At 38.5% G+C, this 16,579-nt stretch overlaps 1 protein-coding gene across 1 annotated transcript in view; it reads right to left on the reverse strand.

The window, feature by feature from the left end:
• LOC107194170 (glutamate-gated chloride channel) overlaps positions 1-16,579 on the reverse strand; it is a 51,239-nt gene that overhangs the window by 24,912 nt on the left and 9,748 nt on the right. Inside the window, exon 4 of the mRNA XM_015583740.1 lies at positions 12,653-12,655. Coding sequence (XP_015439226.1) covers positions 12,653-12,655 — 3 coding nt within the window. The remainder of the gene's footprint in view (positions 1-12,652; positions 12,656-16,579) is intronic.

The raw sequence follows: 16,579 nt of genomic DNA on the forward strand, positions 1-16,579 counted from the left end.
TTGTGTTTAGGGCGTGAAATATAGTCAGAGTGCATATTTACGAAATACATGTATAATGGAGGACACATACGTTTTTGAATCGAGCGCAGCAGCACGGAAGGAACATACCGAATAGAATCGATAATGCGATAAGGGATTAAAGAATAAGTTGGCGGTCGTGTCTGTGAAATACGATCTGAGTGTCTGTTGGTTTATGTATGTTTGTAATATGTATTAGAGCTGTAAGTATTCGGATATTCGAACTATACGAATAATTCGAATAATTTCGAATGCGAACAATTCATTCGGAGAATTCGAATACTCGTAACAGCTCTAATATGTATGTGTGCGCTATAAATAATGAAGAAGAGAAAATGTATAAAATTGGTATACAGTATGTGTGTATGTTTGTGTGGTTGCATCAGCCAACGAGGTATTAAAATCTTGGATTGTTTTAATTGTTCACATCTATACGTAGTAAAAATATATATATAGATAGATATTAAAAATATATATATAGATATTCCATTAAATCATCTACGACACAATAGCGTGAGGCGACAGTATGTGGTGTAGTTTTAACGGTTACGAGCAGCACGACTTTTCGGATTCGTTTAGATTGAAATTTGGCATCGTTTGATCTCGTTTGATCTCGTTTCATTCGAGAATTCGGTTCCCTAGAAGTCTTGTTTTATCTTGTTTCCGAGAAATTCGTGTTATTTTTTTGATCTAGGATCCGTGGATGTTGGCGTTCGATGCTATTTAAACCTCAGAAGCTGATTTTAATTTGTTTGACTTGAGTTCGATCGTGTGTTTTACAAATTTTTCAAAAATTTTGCTCGCCGCTGTCTTGAAAATCTTAAAATGTCCTTTGACATGGTCAAAATTTCCGAAATTGTTTCTCAAACTTACAATACACAATTTTGTTTTGTATTCGAATCCTCAAGCACCTTGTTCCGATCCAGTCTTACCAGAGATTCGATTCTCGAGATCAATTTTGTCATACCATCCTTTTAAAATTTCTGGATACGTTCAGATTTACTTTAAACAATCTATTTCTTTTTCTGCAAGCTCCTCGGCGTATTCTTTTCGAATTATCCGGCCGAAACTGTAAACGAAAACGAGGTGTCGTGCTGTTCGTTGCATCCAAAGTATCTTTTTAAGTAAATACAGAGACATATGCTTGCTTAATATAACATACGGTAGTAGTGAAATTAATAAAAAAAACATAATACAACGTTACGATACGGAAGGAAACTACGTTCAATAATTGCTGATAAAAAGCATGAATATCGTACGAAAAATTGCTGTTTTTGCCTACGATTCGGAAACTTTTCGGACAAACCGTGTATTCTTGTGTGAAATTATTGAATAATTCTAAATGAAAGAACGATCGACAAAACATTTTAACAACGCGTATCAACAATCTATTCGGGGAGACTAAACAATATCTCGTGAAAAGGGTAGTGACACAAAAGGTAGATCTACACATTCGATTAAGGCCCCTTTCCCCTTTAGCGACCGGAAAAAAGGTGACATTCAGACATTTTTATTAAAGAAAGCAAAGAAGGAATGGTAAAAAAACCTGCTGGCTTTTATTTATAATACATTCACGAAAATAAAAAAAACATTTCTGTCAATATTCCTGCATTGTAGGTGGCGCTAATCCTGTTGATCCGAAATTGCACTGTACACAAACGGTGACCAATATAACGTAAAAAAAGTTGTTATCGGTTTTAAAAATTTTTGTGGCATTCTTGTCGTAATCGAATCATATTATCGTACGATCTATTATTAAACATTAAAACATAAATTCTTTTGTTATTCACAATAATATACGTGAAATTTCCTTCCTTTTTTGCATATCTTTGTTAAAACTCATACCAATCGTCCGACTCGTCCTACACGATTATTGTCCAGGCGTTGTCCCCACTGGGGGGCGTACGAGGGTCTCAAGCATTTCTCCCTATATGATTATTGTCCCAGATCTGAGTTCAGGACAATAATCGAAAAGAGTCCGTAGGTCATACGATAGACGTTCGAGTAATATTCGATAATCTTTTTGAAATTTTCATTCCACGCGCCACCTACAATTTGCCACGTTGCCCAAATATTGAAAGGAAAATTTTTGTTATTTGTAACTTATTTGCATTGTTTAAAAAGATTCCCAAACATCGCCATTTATTTGGGCTGCCAAAGGGAAAAGGGGCTCTTAATCACGTGAAAATTAGGGATTGTGTCGCAGAACAATATTTCAGGTATCTGTTCCTATTCAAAATCCGCTCTTTCTTTCTCTCTCTATTATTCCGTGGTGGTGAGTGGAGGTGGGTGTGTGAAACTGACGGACGACTAGCTAACAATTATTCTGTTCATCTATCGAGTTACTTCTGTATTTTTATAATACATACGAATATTTAGTTTTGTTTCTTTTCTTTTTTTTTTCTCTCGCTCTGTACAAGTCAAAGGAACACAGTCAAACGAACACTGAAGTAAATTTGTGTAGAGTATAGATGCGGTGTGTCTGTGATTTCGGGGCATTAGATTTTTAAACTTACCATAGTAACGTCATCTATTTTTGAGATACTTCGAACAAATATGTTGACGCGGACAACCGCGGGCCCATCTAACATAGCAAACAGAATAAATAAAATTAATCAATTGTTGAGCAAACATGAAACGTATCGAGTGGTCTGTGTGTGTGTGCGTGTATGTTTGTGTGTAAATTGAAAATGAAAGAAACGCTTCCCGTGTTCTTTACACTTTTGCTTAACCGACAGTAGGAGCAATTATTAATTTTTGTTTTGTTTTATTCTTTATTCCTCGAATTCTCCGGGAACTCGATTTACACTCGTATCGTCCAATTTGTGTGTGGTTTTTTTTTCTTTTCCCTCCGATTCACGCGTGTTCTATGGAAACACTTGGTTGAGAAACGATGAGAAATGTTAAAAACGATACGAGAACCGAAATTATCGATGATCGAATTATTCGAAAATAGGTTGGTGTAGGGGATATCACTCACGATAATCGTGATGTAATAATTAGTCTTCTGTTTCATTAAAAGGATCAGAAAGCCAGCTGAAGTCTTAGTTTTATTCTAGTGGCGCAATGATTCGTCAACGACAATCGCGTGTTTCGGTTCCAGGGAAAGTATTGGGTCGGTGTGAAAATAAATAAATGGTTAATGTTCTTCTTTTTTAAGTCTAGTTTCTATCTGCACGTAATTTAATATTCGGTTCACTTTATTCAAACTGATCAACTCCGTTCTGTATAGATTTATCAAGTCACTTCTATAAATTGATATTAGAAATGTGCATTAACATTTTTTCCTGCATAAATGTGATAAATTACTTTAATTTCATAAATTTAAAAAATTAATTTAATATCATAAATTTTATAAATTACTTCATTTTCATAAATTTTACAAAAGAGTCAACAAACATTTCACATGTAAGGAAAAGTGAAACTGCATTTTATGTTTACATAATTGCGACGAAAACAATATTCTTCGCTGCTTTCTATCGCCCCCAAATCAAACAGAAGACAGGAAGTTTGCGATTCTGAGTATAGACGGAAGTCCATCGAGGGGTTCGAGAGGAATTCCGACTTCCGTGAAACCAGAGGGGACGTTTACGATCACGAAACACCACTTCGGACAGGTTGAAAGCAAAAGCGTGCTCATTTTTGTCTTCTGTCACCGTGACACTTCCTGTGATTCTTTTCGTTCACTCGGCTCTTTTCTTTGCTCGTGGAACACGTCAAGGGTGAACTATTCGTTCGTCCGTGTCGAGTACGACATACACTCGATCGAGGTGAAACAGTGTGCCACCCGATACCGCGGAGCCAATCAAACGGAAGATACGTCACTGAAACGTCGAACCGAAACAAAAACGACGAAGAACGAGGGGATCGTGATCGTTGCTTTTTCATATTTATTCTCCAGGTGGTGACAAATAAGTGTCCCCTTTTGTAACTAAATGAAATTCCTGTTATTTTTATTAACGTGAACATAAAAAGGACACTTTGATCTGCAACTACGTTCGTGTGTGTATACACGGTGTTCCACATAAAAAGGGGCCACCTAAATATCTTCTCTATCTGTGATCACACGAGAAATATTTTTTACGTAATTTAAATGGTCCCCAGAGACGAATCGGATGGCGGCAAAAATTTTGTATCAGTGCCATTTTTTAAAAGCTTTCTCAAAGTCACCCATATTTTTTTTACGTATATGCACATAACTTTTCCTGTTGTATGTTATAGTCAACATAATTATGCATTTATCCATGTATAAATATACGGACGAAGGTACAGATACAAACGTGTGGCTTCATAAAACGAAAGAAAGTAAGAGAAAGCAACACGAAATCTCATCGATTTTCGACGCCTAAAAGAAACGGACACCCCGGTTAAGAATTGTTCCGCATAGTGCGCAGATATCGTACATGTCTGGCCACAGAAAACGAAGCGGCAACATAATCACCGTAATCAATTTCACGTTGCTGCGAATACACGTTCGTACAGGGTGGGGAACAGGGTATAAATTGCTTTACACCGAGGGTAAACCTTCGTATATATTGAACAAGCATACGTGTAACGTGTTTCTTCGTCGTTAGCTTTCGCGGAACCTACAGAAGCAAACGCGAGAAGTTAACGCGGGAATAACGTTCCACGCGCGGTTCAACATAAATCACCTTCGATCATTTTCCGTTGCATCGATCGACCGACAGTGGAAATGAAAGATTCTTGGAAATTTCCATCGAACCTCCTCTGTTCTCGTGATCTACCGTGTGACTCGAAAATTTGTTTACGGAAGTGTTAACATAAAGGATAAATCACTGACTAAATTCGACAAAAACCCAAAATATTAAATTCCTTACATCCTACGTTAGGATTTCAGAGGAGGATCGAGTGTTCCTTGATCGACTTATAAATAAACTGCGGATGTTTACGTAAATATAGATCTTTATAGCTTAATTTACAAGAACTGAAATCAAATAGGAATTTGTTTACTTTATTTATTATTCTACCAGATTCCAAAACAAGGTAAAAACCTCTTCAAACTTTGTCAAACTCTCAATTATATTGAATTCCACATAATCGTGTACTTATGTTATAAATGCATAAAGTCCGCAGTCTACTTGTGAATGATCTCGAAAATTTTTCACGAAAACCAGAACATTTCGAGATACTGTTACACGAACTCTTTAGTTATTAATTGTAGGCTGAACGAGCCAGGCGTATCGTCCTGAGCCATACAGAGTGTCTGCGTAACATTCCGCCCTACATGAACCAGGACAAGACGTCGGACACGTTTGCTCCTCAGGCGTTGCTCATCAAACCCCATCCTCAATGTATTTTTTTTATTTATTTAAAAGTGTGTTACGGCTCGAGCCATTGACCCATTCTGCCCATCTTATCCTCAGTGCATTTTTTGTATTTATTAAAAAAAAAATTAAGGCTCGAACCATTGGCTCATTCTGCTCGCGCATCCTCATTGTTTTTTTTTTTATTTATTTATTAAAAATGAATTAAAGCTCGAGGCGAGCATAAACTACCTGATGATCTCCGGTTTTTACGAGACTTGGCACAGAGGTAGAACACCTAAATTAGAACACCTATTAGAATGTGGGTCATTTCTATGGGTTGAGGAGGTGAAGACAATCCTCGAAGTTGGATTCATGTATTGTCGAACAGGTCGCAGACTACTGGTGATAGACGAAAAATTTCAGTTGCAAAATTGTATACCTATAAATGGATCTATGTAAATAGCTCTCAAGAAAATCTGTTTGTCTGACAGATACACATTAAACACATTTTGTGAAATTCTGTGTGTATCAACTACATTAGCAATACCAGTATTGTTCATTTAGACATAGTTCTGTAATACAGACTCGTCTCGATTATCGTCGGAGTTCTAGACAATAATCGATAGGAATCTGTATTTCGATGGATTAATCGTGGGAGAAATATCCTGGAAAACAATTGACACCTAATCGATGGTGCTCGGACCAATTCGATTACTGTCCCCAAGTGTTTAATCGGTACAAGTATCAGTAATTTACTGTTACGCTTTGAGATTCGAATTGTAACCGAGAACCTATTCATCCGACGAATCATTTCGCGAAATTCGCAAGACCACGAGCGCCATCCGTCCGCCATTTTGAAAAAGCTGATGCAATATTTCAAAATACAGTGATTCCTCGATGAATGCGACACGGGCAACGTTATTCTCGCCATTGGGGGGTCCCCAAATCACTCAAAACAGAGCAAACAGAAATTTAGGAGGAGCTGAAAACCTTTCCGCCTCGCCATGAATGCTCTGAAGCGGATCCGAATACGTTGCACTCATCGAGGCATTAATGTAATTTCACAATCCTCAACTTCTGTTGCAATAATTTATACTAACTTACTTACTACTATTTTAATTTAAAAATAATATATCTTTTCCCATTACCTACTATTCATTATTATTCGGTATATTTATTACAAAGAACTCGAGCGTGCAAGTAATTACTTGTTACACCAAAGTGAGTTTTACCCATACTATCGCGTCGAATAACTTCCTCGTTACAATTCCAATTCGCGCACCAATTACTCGACCAATTACAGGTACTTGTACCAATCAGAAGCTTGAAATCAGCAATCGAGAATCCACTCTCAAACACCAATAATCCCTCTCCTCTTTTCTTCCACCTTTACAATTCCCCTGTCCCTCCCTCACTTTGCCACCCACATTCTGGTTCTCCCTCTCTTTTTTTTCCTTTCTTTTCTCCGTCCCTCTGCAACCTGTGTGCATGTCCTACGTAGCGGTATAAACGTGTAAGTATGTACATTACATGGAACATTGAAGCTAGAATGCCGCATGCCTATTAATTCTATGCTAGAATGCTAGGTTTTCTGTGTGTGTGTGTGTGTGTGCGAGTTTTATAGGTCTAAAAATTAAGGACTGTGGGTGTGCGTGTAATTGGTACGTTAATAAAGTAACAGGATTCACTGCTACGTGGTTCATGATTATGCCCTATGTGGCATAACTATAAAACCACCCCTAAAATTTTCAATTCTTATGTATTGTGGTTAAAATAAAAACGAACGAAGTATGCCACGTCTGAAATCGTGGTGAGCAATAATGTTTCTCTAGAAAAGGATAGATTATATTCCCTGGAAAAAAAATAGTGGTTCGTTTTTGTTTTAACGATACATACGAATTGAAAGTTTTAGGGTGGTTTTATGGTTTTGCAGAGTACAAAGCGTTATAACCATGTATTTGACCATAATTTGTAGTAAAAGTGATACAGTTGACGCAACTGGAAGTATATTCGTCCTATCCATAAGAGCCGAATTAGGTTTTAGATGTCGTGACGACACACAATATCGCAAGGCTTCTTCTACTTGTGGATTTTTCTAAATCACTACTCTATTCTATATTCTATTCTAGTCACCTTGCGATTATTTCAGTTTTTGAATGGTAAAATGAATTTAGAAACATCAGAGAGCACAATTTCGAAGAAATATTCAGACAGCTGTGACCTGGGCCTTGAGAAGTCTAATATGTGGAAGGTTGCCTTAGACTAATTGGTAAAACAGGTGTTACGATTCATTTTTATTCCACGAACTCCGATCTTTATTTTTAATAAAAATAATTTGGAAGAATACTACGTATTTTGCAACCACGAACATCTATTTCTCACTCGCCTAATAACAATAAGAGAGACAAGGGTTAAAGTAAATTTGACTCAGTTAGGTCCCAATTTAGAAAATTATAATTTTCAATGTTGCAGCGCTAAAGATTGTTAAATTAAGTTGATTTTCACGTGAATATACCTGCAAAATCTTTCAATTTTGTCCGAAATATTTTTGTTATAAATAAACTATATTTTAGACAATTTGTTAGCACCATATCATTCTACATAAAAAACTACAAATCTCGTCCATTAGAACTTTTCATGTATCTCCTCTGGTTTTCGAGATAATACTTTCGGGACGAAAGTTCGAGGGGTGGTTTCACCCCTTAAATTCGCATTTCAGCCGATAAAAAAAAATACGTATCCCTTATTTTCGACTGCTTAACATATATACGAAGTTTCATGAAAATCGGAGGGGGACACTTCCGTGTCTTCCCTTGAAAGAAAAATTGATCACAAAGGGACCATAAAAAAAAAGAATTTGTAATAAAATTTGTAGAAAAGTTCTGACACCTAATTGTTGTTTCAGAAGTCTGACGAACGTGTGACACTGTAATTTGACAAGAAAGAAGATAGCCCTCAAATCGAGTAAATAAATTTTTATCGAATCGATAAAAGAAGCCTTCAAATCGAAGCACTTTCGACCAAAGTGTGAATACTGTCGAATATACACTAAACAAACAATTTGTTGCAGATTCAATCCGATTACTTTAATACCATACCACACGAAACAGAAGTGACGTCTGGGTGTGTCTTTGGTGGTGTCAGCGAAAGGGGTCGGAGAGAGATGGCGGGTTGGAGAGATGGTCAACTGAGCAGACGAATAAATCGATGGTGGTTGGGTGAGGGGGACAGACAGACTTTTTAATAGAGTCTACGACAAGGGGTCTATGGTGAGTCTATCGGGTGATACACAATGTTCCCAGATCAAAGGATTCATTTCGCTTCAGAAACACTCTGGAGGTAGAATCATAACAGGCGGTCCGCGCCTTTAACGGAACTGACACGTGTCGAAGAAGACTCAGGCGTATCAGTTCCGCTTGATCGATTGGTGCCGGTTAAAAGTCACCTGGTATGATTCTACCCTGAGGCCAGCATCGATCGAAACATCATAGGAGCGTTTTTATCGTGGTTTTACTCTTTCTTTTTTTTTTTCCAGTCAGCGATTTCAGCACTTCGACGGTTGTTATACAGGGTGTAACAGAAGTGTTGTGGTTCCCTGAAATGGGTCACTCGTGAGGTGATGTGGAACAAGTTTCTCCTTGGTGAAAATATTATGTGAGACTTTGTTCATGAGATGTTAACGAAGGAACTAAGGAATAACTTGTTCCAAATTATAATTCAACACTTTTGTTGCACCTTGCATAGAAGTCGCGAGTATAATGATGGCGTGGACACAGTTTCTTGTTGAAAAATTAAAGAACAAATAAAACGTGTATAATGAATTATTTTTGCAAGGGGTTTTAGTCTGGAGAATGCTCATCTTGAAGATCAAGTGGACATGTATCGAGGCACACCTGTACCGTCCGTCTAAGTATTCGTCGGTATTTCTACTTGACATACAGTGGTCTAGAATCGAAATTTAGCAGCTCGTATATGCTGATTTAGCCCTATGAATAACAAATTTTGTAACTTAGTAGTGTTATCCAAATACAACTAGATGATCAGTTTCTTGGAAGATGAAAGAAATTTGTTTTTTACCATTGATTCTGGACCACGTGATTAACGTATCCAGATACGTAATAACGTGTATTTAACGTATGATGTTTCATCGTATTCCGTCACGAACGTTCCCATTGCATCTGGTACCATTGACGAAACGGAATGTTTGTTAAATACATCGAATGATAATAACAACGTAGAAGGGACACGATGCTAGCCCTGCTGCCATTTTGCTGATGGTCGCCTGGTGCCCCGGTTTTGCTGCCTTTTCTCTTTTCTCGTAACTCCTCATGGGGTGAGGGCAGGGACTTCTACCGAAACGTAAAATACCGGTATTATACCGGTATGTTCGGTTGCACCTTCGTATATAACCTTATATGTATAAGCCCTACCCTTATAGAAATCGAATAAATACCGGTATTTATTTCGGTTTTCGGTACAGCTTCGATGGCATAATACCGGTATTAAAATCATATCGGTTTTAGTCCCTGGGTGAGGGTGGGGGGAGGATCTCTCGTTATTTATTTTTCACGAGAAGGGGCTCTACAAAAAAACCTACGGTTTCGCAGCCTACGGTTGAAAAAGTCTTGCAAGCAACAGAAAAGATAAACGGAAAAAAGTGTCATATCCCGCCAAGAGAGAAACATGGCAAAACTGCACACAACCGGCGTTAAAGATTCTTGGACTGGTTTTATTGTTTATATATATACTTACCATCTTGATGTCACTAATTGTCGCGATGCTTCGCACAAACAGGTTTACCCGGACAATGGCCGGCCCATCTAAGGGCAAAAACAATAGAGCCCCTATTTAGTCAGTAAAAATCGTTTTTCGTGTCTTACAATACTCTACTGGATATGATTTTTCTTATTTTTCTTTTTTTTTAGTATTTCATTCTTTCGATTCGATTTTTTCCGCTACTTTTCTCAATCTTGTGGGGCCTGGTTAGGTCTCACCTCCATGAATGTTCATTTTTTTCGTTCGTAAGGAGGGGGTCAATTTTTTCCCACAAATTCGATACAACTTGTCCATTCTAGTATACAGGGTGATAGAAAAACAAAGGTGCATAACTTGTAAGACAGATAGGACTCACCAAATGATGAAAAAAAATCCTAGTCGAAAAATGAGTACTTTCTAAGTTATAAACAATTGTTCGTTTCGGGTCAATTCGAATGACTCACGTTTTGGGAGTTATCGTACCCCACAAAAGCAATGAACTATCGTATCGATTCTTCTTTTCCTGATCACAGAACGTCCTCTACAGTTTTCATTAATTTGTTCACAATTTTTTATAATGTACGATAATTCACGAAACGAGAAAAGTCACTAGATTTAACCGAAACAAAAAACAATTGTTTATAACTTCGAAAATATCAATTTTTCGACCCACGTATATTAGCACCTCTTTTCATCATTTGGCAAGTACTATCTACCCTAAATTCTGTCCAACCTAAGGATACCGTATATCCTCGATGAGTGTCCGAAGGCACCTCGGCACTGACCATTAAATATTTCATAAACCCCTATACAGCTGAAACAAGTATCATTTTCATAAAAATTCCAAGCTCTATCACCGTGCTAAACCTAATCAGAAAGTTAGGTTTAGTAAATCTTCAATCGAGCCTTCGAACACTCATCGTGGATTTACTGTAACTTCACGATGTGTGACTTCAAACATTACAACGCCTTCCTAGATCCATCCCACGCGGAAAACTGAGTTATCCTTCACTCACAGAACATAATTATTACACAAACTGTCCCAAAATAGTTGTAGTCCTTAAAATTGTGATTCCTGGGGTGATTTGAAACAACTTTTCCCTTACTGAAAAATTTCTCCGATTCTTTGTTAACGAGATATTAACGAAAAACCCCCGACCAATCAGACCTCATCCGACAGCCTCGCGCTCTGATTGGTCGTGGGATTTTCCTTAATATCTCGTTAACAAACCGTCGGAGAACTTTTTCGTTAAAGGAAAAATTGTTTCAAATCACCCCAGGAATCGCCCCCTTTCAACGATTTACATCAATTTCAGGACAACCAGTATATTACAGTACAAAGTATAGAAATTAAGAACCCTTATTTTTCGATCACCCTGTATACCAGTAATCGTCGATAGTGTCGTTCAATTGGACATTGTTCCGGGTTAGATTCAGTGGCAACGTTACACACATGGATTCCAGGTTCGATGATTGTGTTTCGGGGGGGGGGGGGGGATCGAGAGAGAGGCTTTTCATCTCACGACTCGTATTCCATGCTACACGGTCGTGTGTACCTACGTCTAACACGAAAGTAGGGGGGGGGGGATAGAACAGGATTGGTCTATAGAAGCGATTTCGTATGGCTAGGTGGCGGACGGTGCTGTGAGGAACGAGCTCTTGAAGCCAGGTTTCGTACGTGTGATGCACAGAGACCAGGTGACCTATCGATTTAGGCGGTGACATTAAGTAGACACGTATTTCCGCAGGTTACGTGTGCCTGAATACTGAGATTTCGAAACGGTGTGAAGTTGTTTCGATGCAACTGACCGTTTTTGTTCATCGGAACCAATGATTCCTATAATTAAGGGGGTCGTTCTACTTTGGCGAAAATGTTATGGTACCTTTTGGGACTTTTTTCCCTCGATACATATAACGTGTAATCGGCTGCATCTTGTTGTGGTGTTTATGGAACTACTTATAAATAATGTGAAAAAATTGCAAAAATATTTTTATCGTGTATCGTTTGAAGATTTTTCAGACAATTTGTTGTGAATGTGACTTCTCGAGAAAAGGGTACCCATGGCGCAGGTGAGCTGAACGGGGCCAAATTCAAGTATTCCCTCCAGAAATAAATTTAAAATAAATAAAATATAGGGTGGCTTAATGTCGATATTTTCGACTTCAAGATAACAGGATATAATATATATACAGGGTGTCCCAAAAAGCAAATGCAAATAAAAATCGAAAAGTCTTTTACGATTTTGTTTTATGAAGCTTCGTTTCCGAGACAATAGCAGTTAAACGAACTCACATGTACAGTTAACTGTTAATTCCTCGGAAATGGGGCTTCAGAATACAAAACGGTAAAGGACTTTTCGATTTGTATTTATACAAGGAATATGCATGTTGCGGATTGTCCCACCTTTTTGGGACACCCGGTATATCAGTCTTATAATTTTGAAATACAAATTAAGAGCGTTAGAAGTTCAAGGGGGTGGCACTACGCCCTGAAGCGTGTGAAAAATAGATAGTACTCGCCAAATGATGAAAGAAGTCCTAATAAACATGCACTGAAAAATTAATATTTACGAAATTATAAACAATTTTTCGTTTCGAATAAAGCTAGTGACTTTCTAAAAAAAATTGTTATTACTTGTTTACTAGGCTAATTGTCATCATTTGGCGAGTATTATATACCCCAGAAGTTGCGAATCCTTTTTTATATCACCCTGTACAATTCTCACTTATGTATGACAGCAATACTTATGAATGACAGTGTATTCGGATAAATTCAATGGATTCCAGAAATGAATAAAAGGTAAGAGAGACCCAATCCGTATTTTCCTCGAATAAACATCAGGATATCGATGTTAACGATGAAATAATATTCAAATACCAGAAACTGTTTCGACCCAGTTTGTTCAACTCTGGCCTCTCGAGCTCTGCTTTCTAATTATTCTTCACAAAGATTCTAGTTGAAAATCGTAGAAAAAAAACTGCCCTTTGTCACACGTGGGTAACGGTCTGTCACTGGTGTTTTTCTTTCTCTCCTTTCAAATTGCCGTTGGCCCGAAAGACACACGTGTTTCCCCGATAATTAAGAGCAACGGTGTTGTCCAAGCGTGTGAGAAAATTTCGTCGAAATGACGGGATCGAGCTTCAGGCGGCCCCGAATGCCTGTCGTAATTAACGACGGTGTGCATACAGGGTGAGCCTTGTGAAACACGACGACTTCAAGAGGTAACTTGTAAATTATTCGTTGTGACGAAAAAAATGTTTCGAACAATAGTCCCACGGTTCCATTCGAACGCAGTGTAAAATAAGTTATATTTAGAATAATTCAATAATTACTAATTTTAAACCCCATTTGGTATAACACTTTGTTTAGGCAGAATTTGATGCTTTGTTCAAATTCGAGAAGAAACATTAGGCATTACATTAAGTGACGACGTTAAGTCGGCTTAAAAAAAGTGACGATAACCTTAATAACTTGATAAAAAAACGAAGTAATAACAAATTGATTACGCTAATGTATGTGCCCCTGGAAACCATGCAACTTTTGTTGGAAACACTTTTTCGTACGGCAAATGATGTTATTTGAAGTCGTGGTGTTACAAGACTCATCCTGTATATACAGTGATCCCTCGATGAGTGCGATACGAACAACGGCGTTATTCCCACCACTGAAGGGAGTCCCCTTTTAGAACCAATTATAACAGAATAAACAAAAGGTAAGCAGAAGCTCGGGTTTGTACAAAAAAACAAATTTTTGGGAGCTGAAAACCTGAAAAAGACTGTCGCACTTATCGAAACACTACTGTATAGTGAAATCGATCGGTATCGATCGGTATACACGAGATAATTTCGACGTGGTAAGAACTGATTTCGGAGAATTTTTGGACACGGGTGTCGGAATAGTGTTCTTTTTTTTAATTCGAGTTTTGTCGATGTATACTTCTATAATCGTCATCCCCATTTTTCCCTCAGCAAGGTAGCATCCTCCCCTCCTCCCTGTCCACACCCTGGACCTCGTACATCGAGTACCGGTGTATCTCCCGAAAATGAAGAAAAAAAAATAAGGAAAACAGTCTATCGTAACCGGAAGCCGCGTAGAGTATTATACTGCGGACAATTACGGTCAATTAATTCGTGAGGGATACGAGACGCTATTAGAAACTAAGATCCAATCGTCGATTATTTATAGAAAAAGGAAATGACGAGAGAGAAAAATGATCCGTCAATTCTATTGTTTATTTCATTTAATAATCATCGTTGAAACTCGTTTCTCCCAGCGTTTCCAACTATCCAATGAACCTCCGACCGGAAACGGCGTCTCGTCACGAATGGGAGGACTCGTTTCGGACCAATTAACGGCCAACCGAACGATTCCTTGCAATTTGCAGCGGAAATTCCCCTAGTCTGACCAGACACGTGCCAGTGATGATGGGTCCGTGAACAAATGGTTCAAACGTGTTTGGATTGTTTCAAGCACAAGATATTCAAACGGTCCAAACACGTCTGGATTTTTTTTTCAAGCACAAGATGTTCCAACGTCCCAAACATGTTTGGACATTTTCAAGCAGAGCATGTTCAAACGGTCCAAAGATAGTTCTGTCGTTTCAAACAGTTCAAACATTTCAAGGCACTCGGTCAGCCGAGTCGCTCGTGGGCCTAGAAACGTTCCAACTGTTTTTACCGCCGAACTGTTCGGAACGCCCTAATTGCCCAAAACGGTTGATCTGTATCAAACACTGGAACTGTTTGAACCACTCCAACTGTTTGAAATACGAAATGTTCTAATTGTTTGAATCTTTTAACTATTTAAAACCTCCAAACTATACGATACATTTGAACTGTACGAATCGTTTGATACGACCAAACTACGTGTGAACATCCCGTTGGGTGTCCAAACACGTTCGAACACTTCCACCAGCCACTGCCCAGACGTCAGGTGCGCGTATTCGCGTGAAAGTGCAGACCCGTAGGCGCGTGCGTCCGTTCTCGTCCCGGGCGGATCACGGGCGTCACCGTTGTTGCCAGGCCGCAGTAACGCAACGTGCCAACCGGACGTCGATCATTGTTTATCAGTAACGTTCCATCGAACGTCGAACGCAGGTCTCGAGGACATCACGAGTCTCGGCCAGCGGACAACGCGTAGTGTTGGGAGTGTAGAGCACACATACGTTTATTCTCTTCGCTTAAATACGTCACCTAGCGAAGAGAACTTAAACCACTTACTGTCCTATGACCGGGTCACCAATGACCAACCTTGACGGTTGCCCCAACGTAAAATTTCTTGTTTTTCTCTCTCTCTCTTCTAGTAAACAAGTCGTCCAATAAGAAACCAACGTTCCTTACGAAGTCGCGTCGATTTTGATTGGCGGTTCAGTGGTGCCAACAATATGGTCGACCTCTGTTGTTCAAGAGAGAGAGGGGAAACGGAAAGTATTAAAAAAGGGAGGACGGAAGAAAACGAAATCGAAGATCACGGTTGATCAAGTACGAATCAGCATCCGTGAAGATTCCTTTTGGGAGGTTTCGTCCTCGAGGCTGAGAACGTGTTCTAGAGCAGGGGTTCTCAAACTTTTGAAATTTTGTACCACGTAAATGAGAATAAAAAAATAAATGTACCACCGTAAAAGTATTTCCCGATTAAAAATCAATAGATCTCAAATGGAGTGTTTGTAATCAAAGAATAAAATATTATTTCAGTAAAGAATAACAAACTCAAGGATGTGTTTCAACAAAAGGGCTCACAATATTTTCTGTAAAAATTGTACCACCAAAAATAACATAATGTACCATTAGTGGTACATGCACCACAGTTTAAGAAACGCTGTTCTAGAGTGAATCGTTACGAGGGTTAAGCTGCGTTTAACATGTTACATAGCAAAGTTATAAAACTTGTTAGAAAAACAGAAAGAAAATTGTTATATTACGTGATGTTATATAACATTTTTCGTTTTATAAAGCAAGTTATATGTTATCCATTTAATGTGACGCCATTATTAATAATGAGTTACAGACTTGTCTGAAAGGTATAGTCTTGTAACAAGTTCTAAAAACACGTTGTATAGCAAGGTTATAAAACAATTTGTTGTATAACTCTTTCGCTATATAGTGAAGACGCAGCTTAACGTGCGAAACAAATAGGCTTTTTGTTGCGGGGCCATTACCGTTTCGTCGATTTCGACGCTGTATAGAAAAAAAGAAATAATGTTCCTCTGAAAATAAGTCGATTAGTAGGGGATTGTCGCGACGGAGGACGTTGCAGGGAAGAATCGCAATCCTGAGATTCTCAAGTGGGGTGGGGGGTTGAGGGAAGGGTTTTTCAGAAATTGTTTGAATTCGTTTTTGAAAACGTTGTTTGAACAAACTCGCGTGTTGTAGTGTTTCCCGTCGCGATTTCCAAAATAACTGAGGACTATTTCGCTATCTTTCTCTCGAATTTGTCATTAGAATATGTTAGTACAGTGATGCCTCAATGAATGCGTCACGAGCAACTGCGTTATTCCCACCACTGGGGAGTTCCCCTTGTGGAATCAATCAAAATGGAG

This window comes from Dufourea novaeangliae, unplaced genomic scaffold (assembly GCF_001272555.1).
Source record: "Dufourea novaeangliae isolate 0120121106 unplaced genomic scaffold, ASM127255v1 scaffold21, whole genome shotgun sequence".
Lineage (NCBI taxonomy): Eukaryota > Metazoa > Arthropoda > Insecta > Hymenoptera > Halictidae > Dufourea > Dufourea novaeangliae.